General features: G+C 40.5%; 1 protein-coding gene across 3 annotated transcripts; it reads right to left on the minus strand.

Moving 5' to 3' along the window:
- Nucleotides 1–2,749: 2,749 nt before the first annotated feature.
- Nucleotides 2,750–21,031, minus strand: LOC115224420 (protein N-terminal glutamine amidohydrolase). Of its 3 annotated transcripts, none has more exons than XM_029795318.2 (6): nucleotides 20,752–21,031; nucleotides 17,300–17,399; nucleotides 15,812–15,862; nucleotides 13,003–13,148; nucleotides 11,182–11,306; nucleotides 2,750–3,243 (listed from the first exon to the last, which is right to left on the minus strand). In XM_029795318.2, exons 1-6 carry the CDS (start codon nucleotides 20,862–20,864, stop codon nucleotides 3,221–3,223), a joined length of 558 nt encoding a protein of 185 aa, XP_029651178.1. In that variant the 5' UTR covers nucleotides 20,865–21,031; the 3' UTR covers nucleotides 2,750–3,220. The 3 variants fall into 3 exon arrangements, with proteins under 3 accessions (XP_029651178.1, XP_036369282.1, XP_029651177.1); XM_029795317.2 differs by lacking the exon at nucleotides 2,750–3,243 and adding an exon at nucleotides 9,181–9,326 and having other exon boundaries at nucleotides 20,752–21,020; XM_036513389.1 differs by lacking the exons at nucleotides 11,182–11,306; nucleotides 13,003–13,148; nucleotides 15,812–15,862; nucleotides 17,300–17,399; nucleotides 20,752–21,031 and adding an exon at nucleotides 5,867–6,605.
- Between the last annotated feature and the right edge of the window lie 1,657 nt (nucleotides 21,032–22,688).

Raw genomic sequence — 22,688 nt, forward strand, 5'->3', positions numbered from 1 at the left:
TAAACACGTTGGAACGATTGCCCTTCAGCGTTTTGTGGAAGGGCAAAGGACCTCTTGCAAGGCGCTCTATCTGCTGCCAACAACCGCTAAAGGGTGGGCTAGGGGTACCGTGGCTAATGACGCGCAGGCATGCGCTGAGGCTGAGGCATCTAAGGCTCTACCTGGATGGCGAGCAGGTGTGGTCTCCGTTCGTCAAACTGACACTTCCTCGGTTCACTAGTTTCGGTGAACTGGAACCGTGTATTAAGCGTGGACTAAAGTTGGCAGCGTGGCAGGCCGAGTGTCGTCAGGCACACACGCTTCTCTCCAGGACGGGAAATGCCGGTAACTGGTATCCACCTCGTCATTCTCTAGAGGGTGAGTAGAGGCCAAGTCTGATGACGCTCTTGGAGAAGGCATGGGCTTCGATGATGGTCAACTTGCCGGCCTGTTCCGAAGAACGTTTGGGCCAGGGTTTATGGATAACTTCCAAAAGTCCCTGGCTCGGCAATGTTACCGAGGAGCCTTATCAGATCGAGATATAAACTCGCCAGGCACGGCTCTCCTCGCTCGCCCACTTGCTCAAGATGCGAGCCAAGCAGTGAAGCTGTTCTGCACGCGATTGTGCAATGTCCGAAAATTTCGGAATTGTGGGTTTATGTTGATCAAGTGTTGTCACTTTTGGGAAGAGTACAACTGTCTTCCGACTCAATAATAAAGATCTATTTCTTTACTACCCACACGGGGCTAAACACAGAGGGGACAAACAAGGACAGACAAACGGATTAAGTCGATTATATCGACCCCAGTGCGTAACTGGTACTTATTTAATCGACCCCGAAAGGATGAAAGGCAAAGTCGACCTCGGCGGAATTTGAACTCAGAACGTAGCGACAAACAAAATTCTGCTAAGCATTTCGCCCGGCGCGCTAACGTTTCTGCCAACTCGCCGCCTAATAATAAAAACTCGCCTCAATAATAAAGATCGTTCCACCGCCCTCTCTGAACAGGGAAAGGAAGGTCTGTTTTCTCTCTTTAGCGGCTGCGGCAAACGAGGTTGTGTGGAGAACACGCATGAAAGGAGTAGTGACAGGTGTCCTTAAATCCTTAAAAATGTTTTAGCCCGAAGGCCGCGGCCATGCTGGGATCTCCAGCCTTGCTTTGGTAAAGCTTTTTGGGTTTCCACCTTAAAAGGATAATAATGCTGGAGAGGAGATGATTGTCACTCAGTATATATGGAAAAAGATGGAAGAAAGTGACAAGCATGTTGAGAGTGGATGTACCTGCTTAAGGGAGAACAAAAAGGATCATAATGGGTTCAGTGGTGGAACGTGTTTGTGGGGTCACACCCATCCCCCACTTCATCATTATCATTCGTTTTATATTATCATTAATTTTAAACTTCGTTCATCAATCATTTGCGAATCCCACCCCGACCCCTTGTCTGTCCCCCTCTTTGTATAACCTTAATGCAGTGGTTTTCAACCAGGGTTCCACCAGTACATTCCAGGGGTTCCGCACGAAGTTACAAAACTGCTAAAATCGACAGTAATTTTAAATTCTCCTGTGCAGATATGTGTGCATAAGACAATAAAATTATTGCACAGGGGTTCCTCGAGCCAGTAGAATGTTTCCTTGGGGTTCCGCTCCAGCAAAAAGGTTGAAAAGCAATGTTACCGAGGAGCCTTATCAGATCGAGATAAACTCGCCAGGCACGGCTCTCCTCGCTCTCCCACTTGCTCAAGATGCGAGCCAAGCGGTGAAGCTGTTCTGCACGCGATTGTGCAATGTCCGAAAATTTAATGTATTACGTTGTCCCAAAAGTTCGTAAACACTTGCGAAAATTGAATTTTTACTCGCCAAGTACTAACAAAAACAACAAAAATTATTCCTCAAAATAAAGACCATTATTTTCCAAGACTTTCTACGAACTTTTGGGACAACCTTATAATAAAAACCAATTCTTAATTTGTCCGACTGTCGCTATTATTGGATTTTTTTTGTACATCTTTTATTATTGTTGGATTTTTATTGTTGAACTTCTTGCTGTTATCGTGTTTTTGAGACACTTTGTTTTACTGCTTGCTGCCTTGTGGCAGAACTGTTAGCGTTTTCCCCCTTGTTTGAAGGAGGAGGAGGAGAGATAAATGAGTGGGGATAGAACAAGACCAGTCAGCTCGGAAGAACAGAAGCTGTTGTTATAGGTGTAGTAAAGGTAGGGTGGAGGCGCAATGGCCCAGTGGTTAGGGCAGCGGACTCGCGGTCGTAGGATCGCGGTTTCGATTCCCAGACCGGGCGTTGTGAGTGTTTATTGAGCGAAAACACCTAAAAAAGCTCCACGAGGCTCTGGCAGGGATGGTGGTGATCCCTGCTGTACTCTTTCACCACAACTTTCTCTCACTCTTACTTCCTGTTTCTGTTGTACCTGTATTTCAAGGGGCCGGCTTTGTCACTCTCTGTGTCACGCTGAATATCCCCGAGAACTTACGTTAAGGGTACACGTGTCTGTGGAGTGCTCAGCCACTTACACGTTAATTTCACGAGCAGGCTGTTCCGTTGATTCGGATCAACCGGAACCCTTATCGTCGTAACCGACGGAGTGCTTCCCCCACCCCAAGTAAAGGTAGGTGAGGAAACAAAACGATGAGCCGGGCGACTGACACGAATCAGTCGGGATTCGCATTTTTGGTTGTTGTTGTTGTTGTTGTTGTTGTTGTTGTTGTTGTTGGTGGTGGTGGTGGTGGTGGTGGTGGTGGTATTGATATTTAGAAACTTTAACCAGAAAATTTTATTTAAAACGAGGAACAAATAACAAAATGGTAACAAAATGGAAAATTCAGCGACTTATACAATTTGTATGTCTGGTGGAACCTTTTAAAGTATTCTCGTGATCAGGAGCTGACGCCATATTTTCTACATTGTTTCATAATCAAGAGCGAGTTGCCATGGTCTCTGCAGTGCTTCGTGATCAACAGATGGCTACCGTAGTCTCTTACAGTAGTTTTGTAATCAGAAGCTGGTTATTATAATTTCACGGTTCATTACTGTACTGTACTCTTTACTGTGTTATTGTTATCAAGAGTCGGGTGTTATAGTCTCCATAGTATTCTGTGATCAGAAGCCGGATTTTTCAGAAACGCTGTGCATATCATCTTCTGTACGTGACACGTGTTTTATTCAAAGCTTCTGTTAAATTACGTAAATTTAAATTTGCGACACACATAAAGAAACCTTATGAGTATCATGACAACGACCAGAGTGGATCTGAAAGAAGGAAACGGTATTATTGATAAATGATACTAATCATTATAGCAATAAAGGGATACAAGTAATTAAATGTTATGCACTTAGTAACAACAATTAAAGCATTCAATCAATAATCGGGAGGAACATGGAGACATTTCTCTAATCTTCTCAAATCTCTTGTAAAAGATTAATGAAATAAGCAACCTGTTACTTTTGAAGTTAGAAGCCTTGCAGGGCGGCTTATATTGCAATCGGGTTCTTTCAGTACAGGAGACTCGATGTTGGCAGTCCAACGAGGTATATTCAAGAGCTGGGCTTGATTGTTGGTGGCGATGTAGTGGTCACATCACCTCATAAGGAAGGTGAATGATTTAGTGCATCCGTTTTTATCGAAGCTGTGAGAGCTTTTGGTAACTGAATTGTGCACTGTAATTATTGGGGTTTGTTGAGGTGGTATATAATGTAGATGTTATTAATATTATTAGTTGCATTACATAGTGTAAAGAGGTTCAATGGCGAGCGATGGATTTGATTTGTGAGTATTACAGGAGAATTTTCTGTTTCGCAGAGTGATTCTGGTAACAAAGTGTACTGATGGATGTCTTTAACTTCGATTACGATAACACTCTTACTCCTTTGCATGATCTGTTGCTAGCTTGGTTTTAGATAGAGGTGTACTCTCCGACAGTCAATGGATGGAGTCGTCTAGTGCCCTGACCATCGTTCAGAATTTTTCGTGTATCTATTGAAAAGAGACTCTTGAAAAAGTGCTAGTTGGTAGGACAAAGGTCTGGGGAATAAGCTGGGTGGGGAAGAAGTTCGTAGCCAAGTTCCCTCAGCTTCTGGAACGTCATTAGTGAAACGTGTGGTCGAGCATTATCATGAAGAATGATTGGTCCTCTTCTGTTGACCAGTCTGGGACAGAGGAGTAGCAGTTTTTCGTTCATTTTGGCAATTTCATGGCAAAATGTTTCTTCAATAATGGTTTTTCCGGATTATAAGAAGTTACAGTCGATGAGTCCAGAAGTACACCACCAAACATTAACCATGACGTTCATTTTGAAGAGCTCAGATTTAAGGCAGGTTCTTTTATTATTGTACAGAATCCACTTTTCATCATATGTTACAATACAGTCGAGAAATGGATCGGTCTGGTTACGGAGAAGAAGCGACGAGCAAATTTCATATCTGCGCATTTTCTGATTTTCATTCAAATCGTATGGTACCCATTTGTTGAGCTTTTTTTCATTTTTCGATCGCATGCAAATGGTTGCAGGCAGTTTTCTGGCTAACTTGAAGTTCTTTTGCCAGTTCCCGTGTGGTTTTACGTGGATCGATGACAGATGGGTGCCCACTACGCTCACGATCTTCAAGGCTCACGTCTCCACTGTGAAATCGTTTAAACCATTTTCGAGCTGACCACTCACTGGTCATTTCCTCACCAAACGTTTCGTTGATACCGCGAGCAGTTTCAGCTGCTTTACGTCCTTTTTTGAAGTTGAATAGCAAAATTGCTCGAATATCGCGCTCTGACAGTTCCATTTTAGATGATTGTAACAACAGAGAAAAATAATATCAATATTAATTTGTTGATGCATTTGGGTAAGTCTATGTCAGTATCATCAGACAATTGCAAAAAAAAATGTTTAAAAAAATTCAAAATTCTGCAAAAATCTTCATGGTTCAAAAAATTCTTCATGGTTCAAAATGTTGCTTACTTTTTACTCAACCTGGTATTAAGGAGAAAAGCTGAAAGTGAGGATCGGGATGGGGATGAATTTCTCGAAATAAGTGTATCAGAGTAAACCAGGACGTTTTTGGCGAAAAGTGTGTTCAATTGGCCTTATTGAATACAAGATGAAAGAACATAGAATCAGATGTTGTTGGATGGAAGAAATACGTGAGAGAGAGAGAGAGAGAGAGAGAGAGAGAGAGAGAGAGAGAGAGAGAGAGAGAGAGAGAGAGAGAGAGAGAGAGAGAGACAGACAGACAGAGACAGACAGAGAGAGAGAGAGACAGACAGACAGACAGACAGACAGAGAGAGAGAAAGAAAGAAAGAAAGAAAGAGAGGGACTACTCCATGTAGACCTCAGAATGGGGCCAACCACTCAGTCGAAAATTCTTATTTAAAAATTTATGTTATATATTTCTTTATTGCCCACAAGGGGCTAAACATAGAGGAGACAAACAAAGGGATTAAGTCAACTACATGGACCCCAGTGCGTAACTGGTACTTAATTTATCGACTCCCGAAAGGATGAAAGGCAAAGTCGACCCTCAACGGAATTTGAACTCAGAACGTAGCGACAGACGAAATACTTATTTCTTTATTACCCACAAGGGGCTAAACACAGAGGGGACAAACAAGGACAGACATAGGTATTAAGTCGATTACATCGACCCCAGTACGTAACTGGTACTTAATTTATCGACCCCGAAAGGATGAAAGGCAAAGTCGACCTCGGCGGAATTTGAACTCACAACGTAACGCAGACGAAATACTGCTGAGCATTTCGCCCGGCGTGCTAACGCTTCTGCCCGCTCGCCGTCAGTTGTAAGTGTAGTGCTTTTATGTGGGAGATGACTGCTGGTGTGTGCGTGTACTGTAATGTAATTCGTATATAATATTCAATACTTAACCTCCTCGCCTAGATCTATCTCCTCAATGCCTTCCTCGTTAATATTGCCAGTCCAATCACCAAACATACATCCAATTTCTTTGCGAATCTTAGGGATTTTCACATTGCCATCATCATCGTTATTATCATTACCACAATTGTCTGGCTTCCATATGTCCATCGTTACAAATTGAACCACTTCTTGGCCTACTGAAGGAAGAAGATGTTTTGAGTCTGATATAGACACGGCTTTTACGTTTGGATCGTGAATGGATTTTGTGTCTTCCGAAGTAACAGATTCTGAAGTTGCACTACAGACGATTTCTTGATCTGAAATCTGAATAATCTTCAAAACAGTTTCTGAGTTTGAACGTGTAGGAATATTTACGTATGGTTCAGAGAATACATTTAGGTCTGTATAAGAAATACTATCTTCCTCCGATTCGTAGGTTTTCAGGGTGCAACACCACATCAAAAAATCGATGAAAGATCGTTCGATAAAGCTGGGGAATTTTTTAACATTGGGTGGCATTTTCCAAGCAAAAACTAAAACAGCTGCAAACACACATACACTCACACAAGCACGCGCACGCGCACTCATACGCACACACGCGCGCGCACAAATACGCAGAAATAAACCAATACAAAGATTGAGCAGAAGCAAGTAGAAACTGAATTAATTCTACAAGATAAATATATGAATTATTTTAAGACGATAAAGGAATAAGTTAAATAATATCAATAAGAATTCTGTTTGAAAGAAGACAAAATCGAAGAGCGGGAAAACGTTCAAGTCATCCATTGATACGTCAAGTCTCCCCTGTTGATTATGACGTATTTTTGACAAATACATTCGAGCTTTGGTGTTGGAGAAGACTTTTACGGATTCCATCCATGGACAGCGAGGCTCACCAATGGAGAAGTTCTTAAGCAGATCAGGCCGAAAATGTCGCTAAGAAGCTAGGATCACCAAGCATAGATTGGCATATTTCGGTCATATTATGCGGAGAGAATCCCTGGAGAAGGACATCATGCTCGGAATGGTCAGTGGCAAGAGAGGAAGAGGCCGACCAAGAACCCGCTGGCTTGGCACCATCAAGAGTGATACCGGAATGGACATAGCCAGTCTGAAGGAAGTGGCCCAGGATAGAACTGACTGGAGGACACTGATCCATTGAGTAACCGAGAGTCGACTTCGACTGAGCGGATATATATATATCATATATACGGAATGGTCAGTGGCAAAAGAGAAAGAGGCCGACAAAGAACCCGCTGGCTTGACACCGGAATGGACATGGCCAATCTGAAAGAAGCGGCCCAGGATAGAACTGACTGGAAGACACTGATCCAACGAGTAACCGAGAGTCGACTTCGACTGAGCGGATAGATAGACATTGCTTTTGTTTAATACACACACTGTCTGAGAGTATGTGCATGTTGTTCTCTCTCTCTTTAATTTAGAGTATATTTTGACCTGCCACCTTCTTGGTAGCAAAGGTTGTGGAGGAAAATACCTTGTTTTAATCATCATCCTTTCAATCTTAAGGTCTTGAAGATTTTTGTGGTCCCAGATATTGTGATCGTTTTCGTACCGTTTGAATTAAGGATTCTCATTCTTTTCCCGAGATCCCAAGTTCAGCTATACTTTGCTCCAGACGGGTTGGTATGTGCCCTGTTGCTGAATAGGTAAGCGGGTATTTTGAAAATATCTCACGGAATGACTACCGTGCCCTGCATAATTACGGGCTGCCTTTTGGTAAGACACAGCAGCCGTTCGGCCACCCTGCCAGGGATACGGCGAAGTCACGGGACTGTAGCATAGCGTTTAGTGAAGATGTAGCGGAAAAGCTCAACTGAGACAATGGTGCCTTTTATATTGATGCAGAGCGAAGGAATCCGAGCAGATCAAGAGTCAGGCTTACCAGGCTCTATCAAGAGAATAACTGGGATCTTTTCACTTTGACTGGCAAATTTTTAAAATAATTTCTTTGTAACTAAACACTTTTAAACTTCGTATACTGGTAGAATGTGTCACATAAAACATTTTTCTCTCTTGGCTTTCTTGAGAAACTTCTGTAGTTTGTAAGTTATTTGTTGTTTAATTTCTTGCATTTTTGGCAATTTCAACCAATCAATGACGTCTATTGAGGTGAATACAATTTCTGCGGTTGTTTGTCAACAACAATTAGTTTTCATCCCACTGAACAGCATTTGGGCAAGTGTCTTCTGGAAACTGTACGAAGCCTTTTGTGCATGCATGTTACTCTTTTTACTTGTTTCAGTCATTTGACTGCGGCCATGCTGGAGCACCGCCTTTAGTCGAGCAAATCGACCCCGGGATTTATTCTTTTTGTAAGTCCAGTACTTATTCTATCGGTCTCTTTTTGCCGAACCGCTAAGTGACGGGACGTAAACACACCAGCATCGGTTGTCAAGCAATGCTAGGGGAACAAACACACACACATACATATATATATATACATACATAAATACGACAGGCTTCTTTCAGTTTCCGTCTACGAAATCCACTCACAAGGCATTGGTCGGCCCGGGGCTATAGCAGAAGACACTTGCCCAAGATGCCACGCAGTGGGATTGAACGCGGAACCATGTGGTTGGTTAGCAAGCTACTTACCACACAGCCACGTTTGTTTTTGAAAGCATGCATACAAATGAGTATAAACATTTATATAACATGGCTTTGCTTGTCCCCGAGTTAAACAGTGATGATGTGTTTCTTTTTGACACTGCCACAGGTCAATCTGCACTTTTGTAGATTTGTGGAATAAAAGTTAAGTTAGTTAATTTTTTGGCTCAAAAAGCAAAAAGCAAGGCAATGTAGGGGAACATGGAGTTATGTACAGGGAGGGTGTTCATGCAAAGAGTTCAGGCCATTTCTGGTCAAGAGAGACTTTGAACCGAGCGGTCGTCGGCATCTTCACCATCTCGTCTGGCAGCTTATTCCACGGATCCACAACCCGGACGGAGAAAGCACCTCTCCTTCGATTGAGATGAAATCGTCGCAGATAGAGCTTTTCAGAGTGACCCCGCAGCCGACGCTCTGGAGCAGGAGTGAAGAACAGCTCTTTCGAGAGGTTACACTTTTAGTTTAAAACAGCAGGTAAAAGTTGGCAGCAGAAAGTGTATCAAGCCATAAAAATCTTCTTCAAGAAAAGCCCCTGTCCAACCTATAATAGTATGGAAAAACAGATCCTTAAATCCTTAAAAATGTTTTAGCCCGAAGGCCGCGACCATGCTGGGGCACCACCGCTGATGTCCAAAAAAAAATAATAATCTGTTAAATCAAGACTGACAAAGGACAACAAGCAACAACAATTTCTATGTTAAATAATCTTTATTTCAACTCAAACCATTATTTTCATGCAATGCATACTTCTTAATAAAAGATTTCAAACTAAATATTGTTCCATAACCAATGTTGGGGTCAAGGCTTAGAAAATCCTGGAAGTTACTGTCAGTCTCTGTGAAAAAAACCCCAAAAAAAACATGAAAAACAAAAATAAAACATTAGGAAACATCATGAAAGATATAGACATACATGTAGCCAGTGTGTATGTGCATGTGTGCGTATATATATATATATATATATATATATATATATATAATATATATATGATATATATATATGATATATATATATATGATATATATATATGATATATATATGATATATATATGATATATATATGATATATATATGATATATAGATGATATATATATATATATTATATATATATATATATGATATATATGATAGATAGATAGATAGATATAGATATATATGTGTTTGATATATAACCATCTATTTCAATGAAATCAGGCAAATTTTAAAAAATCTGACAGAATTTTATGTTTATTGCCTATTCATCATCATCATCGTTTAATGTCCGCTTTCCATGCTAGCGTGGGTTGGACGGTTCGACCGGGGTCTGGGAAGCCAGGAGGCTGCACCAGGCTCCAGTCTGATCTGGCAGTGTTTCTACAGCTGGATGCCCTTCCTAACGGCAACCACTCCATGAGTTTAGTGGGTGCTTTTTACATGCCACCGGCACAGGTGCCAGGCGAGGCTGGCAGCAGCCACAATCGGTTGGTGATTTTTATGTGTCACCGGCACGGAAGCCAAACTACCATGTTTGGATGGTTCCTTTTACGTGCCACCGGCACTGGTATCATGATACCAAAACAAATAGATTTCTAAATCTTACATCAAAACTTTATTGGAAATTTTCAACATGTGCTCCATCTGTATCCTGGCAAATTTTCAGATCTATCCTTAGCATCGCAAAACGTTTTGGATCATTTCAGGAGTTATCTCTTGCGTTGCTAATTGAATGCATTGTTTAAGTTCAGCTAAACCATTGTGCCATCCCAGGGATGGTGGTAGAGAAAATGATAGCAACCAAATTGAAAAAGAACTGTTGTGGACAGATGGGCAGGATCCAACAGGAATGTGAATAAAATAATTTTTAAAAATTATAAAATTAGAAACAAAATAAAAAATTTATACTTTTAACACACATTAAACATGATAAAAATAAATAAATGTGAGTTTTTAAAAAAATTGACTGATTTCACTGAAATAAATAATTAATTCTGGGACACTGGTATTTTGAGTCAATAAAATGAAGTGCTAGTCATGTCTACCTATCTATCCGCTCAGTCGACTCTCGGTTATTCGTTGGATCAGTGTCCTCCAATCAGTTCTATCTTGGGCCGCTTCTTTCAGACTGGCTATGTCCATTCCGGTATCACCGGTATCACTAGTCATGTACTGAGGTCAATTCCCACTGAATCTATGGTGTTATGCCTGAATTTCTCCCACTGAATCATCATCATCATCGTTTAACATCCATTCTCCATGCTAGCATGGGTTGGATGGTTCGACCGGGGATCTGGGAAGCCAGAAGGCTGCACCAGGCTCCGGTCTTATCTGGCAATGTTTCTACAGCTGGATGCCCTTCCTAACGCCAACCATTCCGTGAGTGTAGTGGGTGCTTTTTACATGCCACCTGCACTGGTGCCAGGCGAGGCTGGCATCGGCCACGGTCGGATTGGTGCATTTTACGTGCCACCGGCACGGAAGCCAGTCGAGGCGGCACTGGCTTCGGCCACGATTTGGATGGTGCTTTTTACGTCCCACCGACACGGAAGCCAGTCGAGGCGGCGTTGAATATATGGTGTTATGTCTGTGATACAGGTCATTACATGTGTACATATGTTTGTGTGCTTCTGGTTCTTTGGAATAAGAGATAAATCGACACTTACATACAGACATGCATGGTCAAATAGAGATAGAGTGACAGAGACAGACTTACGTTCTGTTCTAATACAGGGATAAGGCGGCGGTTCCTGTCTCCATGCTCCTGTTGAATCCAACATGTGTTTCCGATTGGATGCAAAATGTCTTAAATATATCTTAGCATCAATCACTCTGAAAAACCTGAAAGTGACAAATATGTCAAAGATTAAAACTAAGATTAAGAGTGTGGATTAGGATTGACATTAAACAATGGATTAAGACATAAGCATTTAAGAAAGGTTAGTATTAATATTTGACAGAAAATCAGATACTGATTAAGATTGAAAGTACGATCAGGAATAAATTAAATATAAAACCATACTTAGATTAATTAACAATAAATGTTGGTTTAAGACTATGAGCAAATTTAAATAATAAAAGTAAAACTGATTAAATTTAAATGTAATATTAAGATTAGGATTAATGTTAAATAGAGGATAAAGATTAGAGTTAATGCTAACTAGTGGATTAATGTTTAGAATAAGATTGAATTTTATATTATTTTGTGTGGAAGCACTCCGTCGGTTATGATGACGAGGGTTCCCATTGATCCGAATCAACGGAACAGCCTGCTCGTGAAATTAACGTGTAAGTGGCTGAGCACTCCACAGACACGTGCACCCTTAACGTAGTTCTTGGGGATATTCAGCGTGACACAGAGAGTGACAAGGCCGGCCCTTTGAAATACAGGTACAACAGAAACAGGAAGTAAGAGTGAGAGAAAGTTGTGGTGAAAGAGTACAGCAGGGATCACCACCATCCCCTGCCGGAGCCTCGTGGAGCTTTAGGTGTTTTCGCTCAATAAACACTCACAACGCCCGGTCTGGGATCGAAACCGCGATCCTATGACCGCAAGTCCGCTGCCCTAACCACTGGGCCATTGCACCTCCTATTATTTTGTGTATCAGTTAAATAAATAAGACTGATACATAACCTTGGCTCAAAGGTGATACGTTGAGGGTAAGTCAATTTAATCAACTCCCAATCTATATTTTACCTTTAATGACCCCAAAAGAATGAAAAAGCAAAGAAAACACTGAAACAGTACTGGAGTCAACCCTTCAAAGTGGTGCTCCAGCATGGCCACAGTCCAGTGACTGAAACAAGTAAACAATAGAAGACAAAGATGTTCCATAGTACTCTTTTACTTGTTTCAGTCATTTGACGGCGGCCATGCTGGAGCACCGCTTTTAATCGAGCAACTCAACCCCGGGACTTATTCTTTTGTAAGCCCAGTACTTATTCTATCGGTCTCTTTTGCCGAACCGCTAAGTAACGGGGACATAAACACATCAGCATCGGTTGTCAAGCAATGCTAGGGGGACAAACACAGACACACACATATCATCATCATCATCGTTTAACGTCCGTTTTCCGCACTAGCACGGGTTGGACGGTTCGACCGGGGTCTGGGAAGCCAGGGGCTGCTCCAGGCTCCAGTCTGATCTGGCAGAGTTTCTACGGCTGGATGCCCTTCCTAACGCCAACCACTCCGCGAGTGTAGTGGGTGCTTTTTATGTGCCATATATATATATATATATATATATATATATATATACGACAGGCTTCTTTCAGTTTCTGTCTACCAAATCCACTCACAAGGCATTGGTCGGCCCGAGGCTATAGCAGAAGACACTTGCCCAAGGTGCCACACAGTGGGACTGAACCCGGAACCATGTGGTTAGTAAGCAAGCTACTTACCACACAGGCACTCCTGCGCCTATAATAATAATAATAATAAAGAAACTAAACACTTAATGCACCAATAATTTAATACTCTTGGGTACAAACAGATCTGTACTTTGAAAAAGGGGACAGTCACAATATAGATATTTACCTGTGATACTGTGGCTGTAGTATATCGTCTGTTTTAATTGCTTCGTTAATATACATCTCCAGTTTACAGGGAAAAGGCAAACTACTGTCCAGGTCATATACATAACTCTCTCCTTCCAGTCTCCACAGAAATATGACATGGTAATCCTGGTCAAATAAAACAGAAAAGAAATAACATGAATTTCAATTTACATAATTTTTAGGACTAGTAATTTCATCTTTACAATGTAAATATACAAGATTTAAAGAGAGAGAGAAAGTGTGTGTGTGTGTGTGTGTGCGTACATGCATCAGCCTCGCCTGGCCCCCGTGCTGGTGGCACATAAAAAGCACCATCCGATCGTGGCCGTTTGCCAGACTCGTCTGGCACGTAAAAAGCACCCACTACACTCATGGAGTGGTTGGCGTTAGGAAGGGCATCCAGCCGTAGAAACATTGCCGGATCAGACTGGAGCCTGGTGCAGCCTCCTGGCTTCCCAGACCCCAGTTGAACCGTCCAACCCATGCTAGCATGGAAAGTGGACACTAAACAATGATGATGATGACGACGATGATACACACACACACACATGGTAGTAGATAAAATAATCAAGGTCTTGAAAGTGGGGGGGGGGAAAGCCACAGGTCCATAGGGGACAGTTGCAGAAATGCTTAAAATATCTGGAGAAGTAATATACAAGACTAGCGCTATGACCCAGCAATGTCGGGTCATAGTGCTAGTGCATGCATACACAGCTGCGTGCGTGTGCACATACACGCAAGTACTGTCCAAATCTCCGACCAATCACATACAGCTAGCTGGCATTCAATTGGCCTATCAAATTTCGGGTATTTTGATTGAGTTTTGGATAGAAAATTCACAAAAAAGTCACTTCTATTGATTGTTTAATGGCTTTGCGGGGTGACTGGGGAAATGTAAAGATGTGCACGACCACCTTTGGACGGTTTTGAATGACCATAGAAAGTGCGAGCCCTCTAAGTGAAAAATTGTGGATTTGTATAAAGGATACACATGCAGACAGACATTTTGCCGTTTATATATATAGAGATTATCATTTATTTAGTTAATCAAGTCATTCAAGGTGTTATACCCAATGATTGGCAAAGCAAGATCTTTGTAAACTGCTACAAGGGCAAAGGTGATGCTTTAGAGAAAAGCAACAAGAGAGGAATCAGACTTCATAGAGAAAGTTGCAGACCAGTTGACCCTGAGAGAATAGACCCGGATGAGATGTAGTTTGGCTTCATCCCCCAAAGAGGCAAGGATAAATACCTAACTAAGAATAAACCATTATTCTTGGCTTTCATTAATTTGGAGAAAGCATTTGACAGGATATTTGATATTCAGTAATTTGGTGGGCTCTGAGAAAACAAGGTGTAAATGAATGGTTTGTGCAGGAAATTCAAACTATGTACAAGGATGTTGTAAGCAAAGTAAAAGTTGGCAATGGCTTCAGTGATGAATTTAATGTGGCAGTAGGAGTCTATCAAGGATCAGTCCTCTCCTATTCGCCATAATCCTGCAAGCCACCACTGAGAAGTTGAAGACTGGCTGTACATGGGAACTCCTATATGTTGAACATTTAGTTCTTATAGCTGAATCTATAGGGAAATAAGAGAAAAAAATTCCAGGCATGAAAGCTAAACCTAAGTATAGGGGTTTGTCTTTAGCTAGGTATTTCTCCTGCAGTTGTCAAACCAGGAAAATGGCATCAGTGGTGCTTCTACCCAGCACAAAACCGAACTGCATCTCATCTAAGCAGACTCTCAGCCTATCATCATCATCATTGTTTAGCATCCGCTTTCCATGCTGGCATGGGTTGGACGGTGCAACTGGGGTCTGGGAAGCCAGAAGGCTGCACAAGGCCCAGTCTGATCTGGCAATGTTTCTACGGCCGGATGCCCTTCCTAACGCCAACCACTCCATGAGTGTAGTGGGTGCTTTTTACGTGCCACCGGCACAGGAGCCAGACGAGGCTGGCAAACAGCCACGATCGGATGGTACTCCTTTATGCTGGGAAAAATAAAATCATAATCTGCTATAGAATAAGATTTTGATAATTGATGGAGGACCATTGTGGGAATTTAGTGCAGTAAATGTATATATGTAGAGCTTGATGAAATTTCCTCAATAAAACCTGTAGGGATGTCAGCTAAAAATGGCTGCATTTAATGAAATATAAATTTAAATATCAGAAATATTAAATTTCTAAATATCTCTATGAGATATTTCTGATTTTGGTGATCAGTGAATAAACTTCACTGAAAATATATATATATATTTATGAGGTCTAGACAAATATCTTCAGCTAGCAGGCCTTGCTACTCTAGACTGATGATGGGCAAAGACCCTGAAACATGCGTGTCTCTAGATGCAGGCCTAGCTGTTGGGGGTGTTTGTCTCCCTTTCGTAAATATATAAGGACACAGGAAATGTGTCAAGGCCGACAGGAAGAGCCGATGCTTCCTAGGGCTAAACAGCGGTGGTGTAATTCCCTACGGGACTGTCACGTTAAGTTGACAGTATACAACTACTCTAAATTTAAATAGATAAAAGTGTAACATTAAGTATATGCCAGTGAACCGATAGATAGCAATGTCATTACCATAGGATTAGAAATAAAAAAGACTAAGTTCTAATCCAGACTGGTTATTTGTATACGCATCTAAGAATAAGACACTTGATGACAATTGGATATCAAACTAATCAAAAAAGAGTATAGATGTAAATATTAAAACATTTTTGAAGTCTAAAAGTGAAGATAAAAGGAAAAATAATAACTGTAAGGAAATTCTGTGTGATGACTTACCCATACAACTGGTTCGTCAGGTTTCCCAATTTTCTGGTGCCAGATTGGAACCTAACAAGAAACAAAAAAAACATTTATTTATTCTTTTACTATATATGTTTCTTTATTAGCCACACAGGGCTGAATACATATATATGTATATATATATATGTGTACATATGCACTAGCACTATGACCCAGCAACAACGGGTCATAATGCTAGTGTGTGTGTATATATATATATCATCATCGTTTAACGTCCGTTCTCCATTCTAGCATGGGTTGGACGGTTCGACCGGGGATCTGGGAAGCCAGAAGGCTGCACCAGGCTCCAGTCTGATCTGGCAGTGTTTCTACAGCTGGATGCCCTTCCTAATGCCAAGGATATATATATATATATATATATATACATACACACACACACACATACATACATACATACAAGGGACATTTTTCAGTTTCTGTTTACCAATCTCATTCACAAGGCATTAATCAATTTCTGGCTATGGGAGAAGATACCAGTTAACAATGTCCAGGCCATGTGAACAAACCCTAAGCCATGTGCTCCTGGATTCAATTCCATAGCATTATATCTTGAGTGTCATTTTCAACAGCTTTGGTTCATTCAATGCCTTGTGTGTGATACTGGCGAGATGGAAACTGAGTAAAAGCCTCTCTGATGGACTCTACCTATAATTCAAAGATGTAGTCTTGTGGCATGTCATACTAATTCCACCTGCGAGTGACATTAATGTTGGTGGTTGTGGTGGTGATGTTGATGATAGCAGTAAGGATGATAATGGTCATCATCATTTTATGTACTATTTCATCAAGGGTTAAACATCATCAGAGTCCAGGCCAGTTGATGATGTGATCATCATCATCGTTTAACGTCCGTTCTCCATGCTAACATGGGTTGGACGGTTCGACCGGGGATCTGGGAAGCTAGAAAACTGCACCAGGCTCCAGTCTGATCTGGCAGTGTTTCTATGGCTGGATGCCCTTCCTAATGCCAACCACTCCGTGAGTGTAGTGGGTGCTTTTTACGTGCCACCTGCACAGGTGCCAGATGAGGCTGGCAACGGCCACGATCGGATTGGTGTATTTTACGTGCCACCGGCACGGAAGCCAGTCAAGGCGGTGCTGGCATCGTCCACGATTCGGATGGTGCATTTTACGTGCCACTGGCACGGAAGCCAGTCAAGGCGGTGCTGGCATCGTCCACGATTCGGATGGTGCTTTTACGTGCCACCAGCACGGAAGCCAGTCTAGGTGGTGCTGGCATCGGCCACGTTCAGATGGTGCTTTTTACGTGCCACCGGCACAGGGATCACAACTGCAGTTTCCATTGATTTTGATGTTGGTGTACTTGACTCAATGGATTCCTCAAGCACAGGGTCGAAATGGTGTTTCTTCACTTGCCACCTGCACAGGAGTCAGTCCAGCGGTCCTGGCAACTGCCAGGTAAATATTTTGAGTTCCATTGATGTAACAAAATGAGATACTTACTGCCCTATCTTCATTTGAAATAAAGACAACAGAACAGAATTCTAGTTCTTCAGGTCGGTCAATGTTGACGGCTTCACACAGTTTCCATACATTCTCTTCGCTACAATAGAGAGAAACAAAGAAAGAGGATGATATACACATTGGGGTAAGAGAGAGCGGGTGAGAGATGGTGAAAGGGAGAGACAGAGTAACTGAGAAATGAAAGAGCAGAATTAACAAACTGAAAAAAAAAAGGGGGGAGAAGAAGGGGAAAAAAAGTGAAAAATACAAATTGAACAAAAAAGCAAAAAAAAACAAAACGGAACAAGAAAGAGATTCTTCCTTTGACAATCTATTTATTCTTTAACTTGTTTAAGTCATTTGACTGCAGCCATGCTGGAGCACTGCCCTTAGTCAAAGAGATCGACCCTGGAATTTATTCTTTGTAAGCTTAGTACTTATTCTATCGGTCTCTTTTGCCGAACCGCTAAGTGACGGGGACGTAAACACACCAGCATCAGTTGTCGAGCGACGGTGGAGGGGGACAAACACAGACACACACGCGCATATATATATATATACACATATGTACGACAGGCTTCTTTCAGTTTCCGTCTACCAAATCCACTCACAAGGCTTTGGTTGGCCCGAGGCTATAGTAGTAGACACTTGCCCAAGATGCCACGCAGTGGGACTGAACCCGGAACCATGTGGTTGGGAAGGAAGCTACTTACCACACAGCCACTCCTGCACCTATATATATATATTTTTTATACATTTCTGATATTTCTGGGATGGGTATTGATGTGTATGGGTCTGTTTTCTGGAGAACTGAAGCAACAAATTTCATTTATTTTGTCTTCTTCATTTTGCTCCAACCAAATTTGTCTTTTATATACTCAAAGAGAACAGAGATTATTTTCTGAAACAGTGTTCAGATTATGTTATGTTTTTAAAGCATTTTGGGAAGGCCAATTATGTTTAGTCTCAAAGTTAAATATGTAATAAAAACTCTTCATTGCCCCCCCCCCCTCCTAATATATGTATGTATATATATCTATATACTTTATTTGCTAGCAAAATCTGTCCGATGAACGGCAAAGGGAAACTCAGAGTAACAGGTTTTGTTGAATTTTCTGCTGCTTTAAATAAAGCATATTACTCTACCACTGGTATTTGAGTACTCTTTTTTCCACCTTGTTTCACATTTATGTTTTTACTCTGGTATATATATATATATACACATATATACGACAGGCTTCTTTCAGTTTCCGTCTACCAAATCCACTCACAAGGCTTTGGTTGGCCCGAGGCTATAGTAGTAGACACTTGCCCAAGATGCCACGCAGTGGGACTGAATCCGGAACCATGTGGTTGGGAAGGAAGCTACTTACCACACAGCCACTCCTGCACCTATATATATATATTTTTTATACATTTCTGATATTTCTGGGATGGGTATTGATGTGTATGGGTCTGTTTTCTGGAGAACTGAAGCAACAAATTTCATTTATTTTGTCTTCTTCATTTTGCTCCAACCAAATTTGTCTTTTATATACTCAAAGAGAACAGAGATTATTTTCTGAAACAGTGTTCAGATTATGTTATGTTTTTAAAGCATTTTGGGAAGGCCAATTCCTTAGCTGATATAGTTTTTGTAAGGTAGTAAACATTTGTAAAAAGATATGTTTAGTCTCAAAGTTAAATATGTAATAAAAACTCTTCATTGCCCCCCCCTCCTAATATATGTATGTATATATATCTATATACTTTATTTGCTAGCAAAATCTGTCCGATGAACGGCAAAGGGAAACTCAGAGTAACAGGTTTTGTTGAATTTTCTGCTGCTTTAAATAAAGCATATTACTCTACCACTGGTATTTGAGTACTCTTTTTTCCACCTTGTTTCACATTTATGTTTTTACTCTGGTATATATATATATATATACACACACACACACACACACAAATATATATATATATACTCTAGCCTGGAATCGACCAAAGCTTTGGGAGTTGATTTGGTAGATAAAAACTGAAGGAAGCCCATTGCACATATATACGTATATATCAACGTGTGTCTTTGTGTGTGTATGTGTCACCACCACCACCACTTGACAACCGGTACTGGTGTGTTTACATCCCTGTAACTTAGCGGTTTGGCAAAAGAGATAAAAAAAAAGATTAAGTTCCAGGCTAAAAATCACAAGTACTGGGGGGGTCGATTCATTCGACTAAAAATTTCTCCAAGACGGTGCTCCAGAATGGCCGCAGTCTAATGACTGAAGCAAGATACACACACTTTAAAAGCCGAAAATCTTTATTTCCTTTCACACATAACGGGATTAAACCTTGTCTTGCTGATCTCCCTTCTACCGCCCACTTGTCATAAAATTTATAGACGTATTTTCATAACAAAACAATATGAATGAACTTATATGTACGCATAAAAAGTGTTGGAGGTGATATTTCCTTTTGTAATCCAGAACGTAATTTTTTTTCGGGACAACCTTCCGGGTATAATTATCACAGGTATAGGTGCGGTCTTCTATGAACAACTTGTGCTACTTAATTTTCTTTATGTACAATGTTTATATTTTTTACCTCCTATAAAAAATAATAATAATGAAATTATTGTATACAGTGCTCAGGTGCACCCTATAAATTAGGGTATTAAGGAAACGATGCTAAATTGGATTTTGAATTTCAGAGAACGAGATGCTTAGATACCAATTCATTATCTGTAAGAAATACGACAGGAAATCTATAAACTTTTAACTATGTAATATTATGAACACCGGGAATAAATCATTTTTAATCCCTGAAGCAAAATGTCCTCAAATTAGAATACCTACCTACTTGTAACTTAAGAGTGCTATTACGACGTCGGTACACCAGTTACCAGCTAGAGACAATGTTCGTTATTTTGCACATAAGCTGTGCAGAGTAGGGTTGAACCATAACCGAGGTATTTCAGTGTGATAATAATAATAAAATAATAATAATAATTGTGTACAGTGCTCAGGTGCACTACAATGGGACAAATTTTCTAACCGGACGGAACACCGGGACATACCTTTCAAACCGGGAATATGATAAACCAATAATACACACATATATATATTTAATGGGCTAATATATATATATAAGGGCTATATATATATATATATATTTATTTAAAGGGCTTTAAATATACATATGCATTAGAATTTTCTCTGATCTTTCAGATTTTTGTATGCTAGGCTACTGGTTTTGAATTGATACTAATTAAATTAATATTCAATTTATTTCCCTCATTATATAAATAAATATATATATATGCAATATTATCTGTAAACAACTACAGTTTTCTCTCTTTATAATAAACAAAAAAAAATAACCGTACGCTAATACATAAATCAATAACAGAAACATTTATATATTTCTTTATAAATTTCTCTATGAACACACACATATTAATATATTTATCTCACCAGTAATATTTGACGTGCATGCACTGTTTGGCAGGCGGTACGGGACCCCTTCGTGCTATGTCTATGGGAAGCTTTTGGCTCCAAGAACTGCTTTCACATTTACTTTCTGACATCTTCGTGCGTGACGAGCCTCACTCTGGCAACTGAGTCGTCGTGGTCGCAGTGGTGATACTGAAACGGAATGGTATTGGAGGGGGCGGAGTTTCGAATCAGGGCACCTACATATGTTGAATTTTCTCCGTTTTTCGCACTGATTTTTTTTTTTTCAATGACTTTTTCACCACGGCCTTCGAAATGATGGGGGAGGGGGGGCATCATTTTATGAACAAATTTTTGAAAATTTATGATTTTCTTTTTCACTTCCCCTTACTTCCAGATCGATTCTGGCTAATCTGTTTTGTACTTCGCACTAAAAAAAAAAAACCACGCGAGAAGCCTGCCTTATAGGTAAAAGAAAATAAAGGAAAGAAAACATTTAAAAAAATATTTTCAGGAGAAAAGGTGTATAATTTAAGGGATATTTGGCTGTTGTTTCTAACACATCCTACAACTACCGTTCTCGTTTCTTTGTCACTTTGACATGTATTATGGAATGTTTAGCTCAAGGTGGTCCAGAGTCAAAACGAAAGATCGCCAATATTTCTTTCATTTCAAAATCTTTAAAAGATTTGATGTTGATTTTCAACATTTTCGGTTGACATGTAGGGGATCTATTCCATTTCACGTAAAGATTTTTTAATTAAACACTTTGAAACTTCGGATACTGGTAGAATGTGTTACGTAGAACTGGGTTTACTGTTAACGTTCTAACAAAATTGGATCTATTCCATTTGTCGGACAGATTGAAAAAATATTTTTAAAACTAAACATAACTTCTAAAATACAAAATTTTGTCGAAAACGTTAAGAGTAAACCCTGTTCTATGTGGCACATTCTACCAGTATCCGAAGTTTCAAAGTATTTAGTTTAAAAAAATCTGTCCGTCAAATGGATAGATCCATGTTTTTGGAGATCCTTCGGTATAGGTACAGTAAGTACCGGAAGTGGCTTTGTTTACATTTCTGAAGGTAACAGAAACCTTTTTCTCCCACCCCCTAACCCTAACGCAAACCTTAACCCTCCATATGTATAAACAAAAAAAAAACACTTTCTTGAAATGTATCCGGTACCTATACCGAAGTTACGCCAAATTTTTTTTAAATTGGGGTGAGGGAGGGAAGGGAAAGGTTAATGTGGAAATTAAAATTTATATCGAAAACATGTTGAAAAAAATAAATAAAATAAACGAAAAGCGGAGGGGTATTTTACACGCTACCCTCGTCCAACACCGATCGTAATTCAGCAAGAATTCAGAAATGATGTGGGCAGATAGTTTAAAGCTGAAGTTGTCTGTGTAATGGCAGGTTTGGTGGCCTTCAACTAACACTATCTCCTCCGAGACCCTGCGGCGCAAGTTGACCAAAATTGAGAGTATGATAGAAGAAGGCTTGCTCTTCATTCCGTAGAAGAAAAAAATCAAATCGGACCATGTTAGCACCAAAAATTATTTACATAAAAAAGGTGCTTTTTTTTAATGAAAATCCCTATTTTTTACGATCTTTTTACTGCTGTGTTGTCATTTTTCGGGGTGTATTTCAACCAGAAAAATGTTCACTTAAAGAGAATAACAAGCTACATAATGCAAAATTTTTACTTTTCAAAAATTCCAATTCTAAAGGGTCGAAAGAAACCTCGAGCAACGCCGGGCGATTCTGCTAGTAACTGTGCTTATACAAGCGGAGGCGCAATGGCCCAGTGGTTAGGGCAGCGGACTCGCGGTCGTAGGATCGCGGTTTCGATTCGCAGACCGGGCATTGTGAGTGTTTATTGAGCGAAAACACCTAAAGCTCCACGAGGCTCCCTCCGGCAGGGGATGGTGGCGATCCCTGCTGTACTCT

Source organism: Octopus sinensis, linkage group LG25 (assembly GCF_006345805.1).
Source record: "Octopus sinensis linkage group LG25, ASM634580v1, whole genome shotgun sequence".
NCBI classification, from domain to species: Eukaryota; Metazoa; Mollusca; class Cephalopoda; order Octopoda; family Octopodidae; genus Octopus; species Octopus sinensis.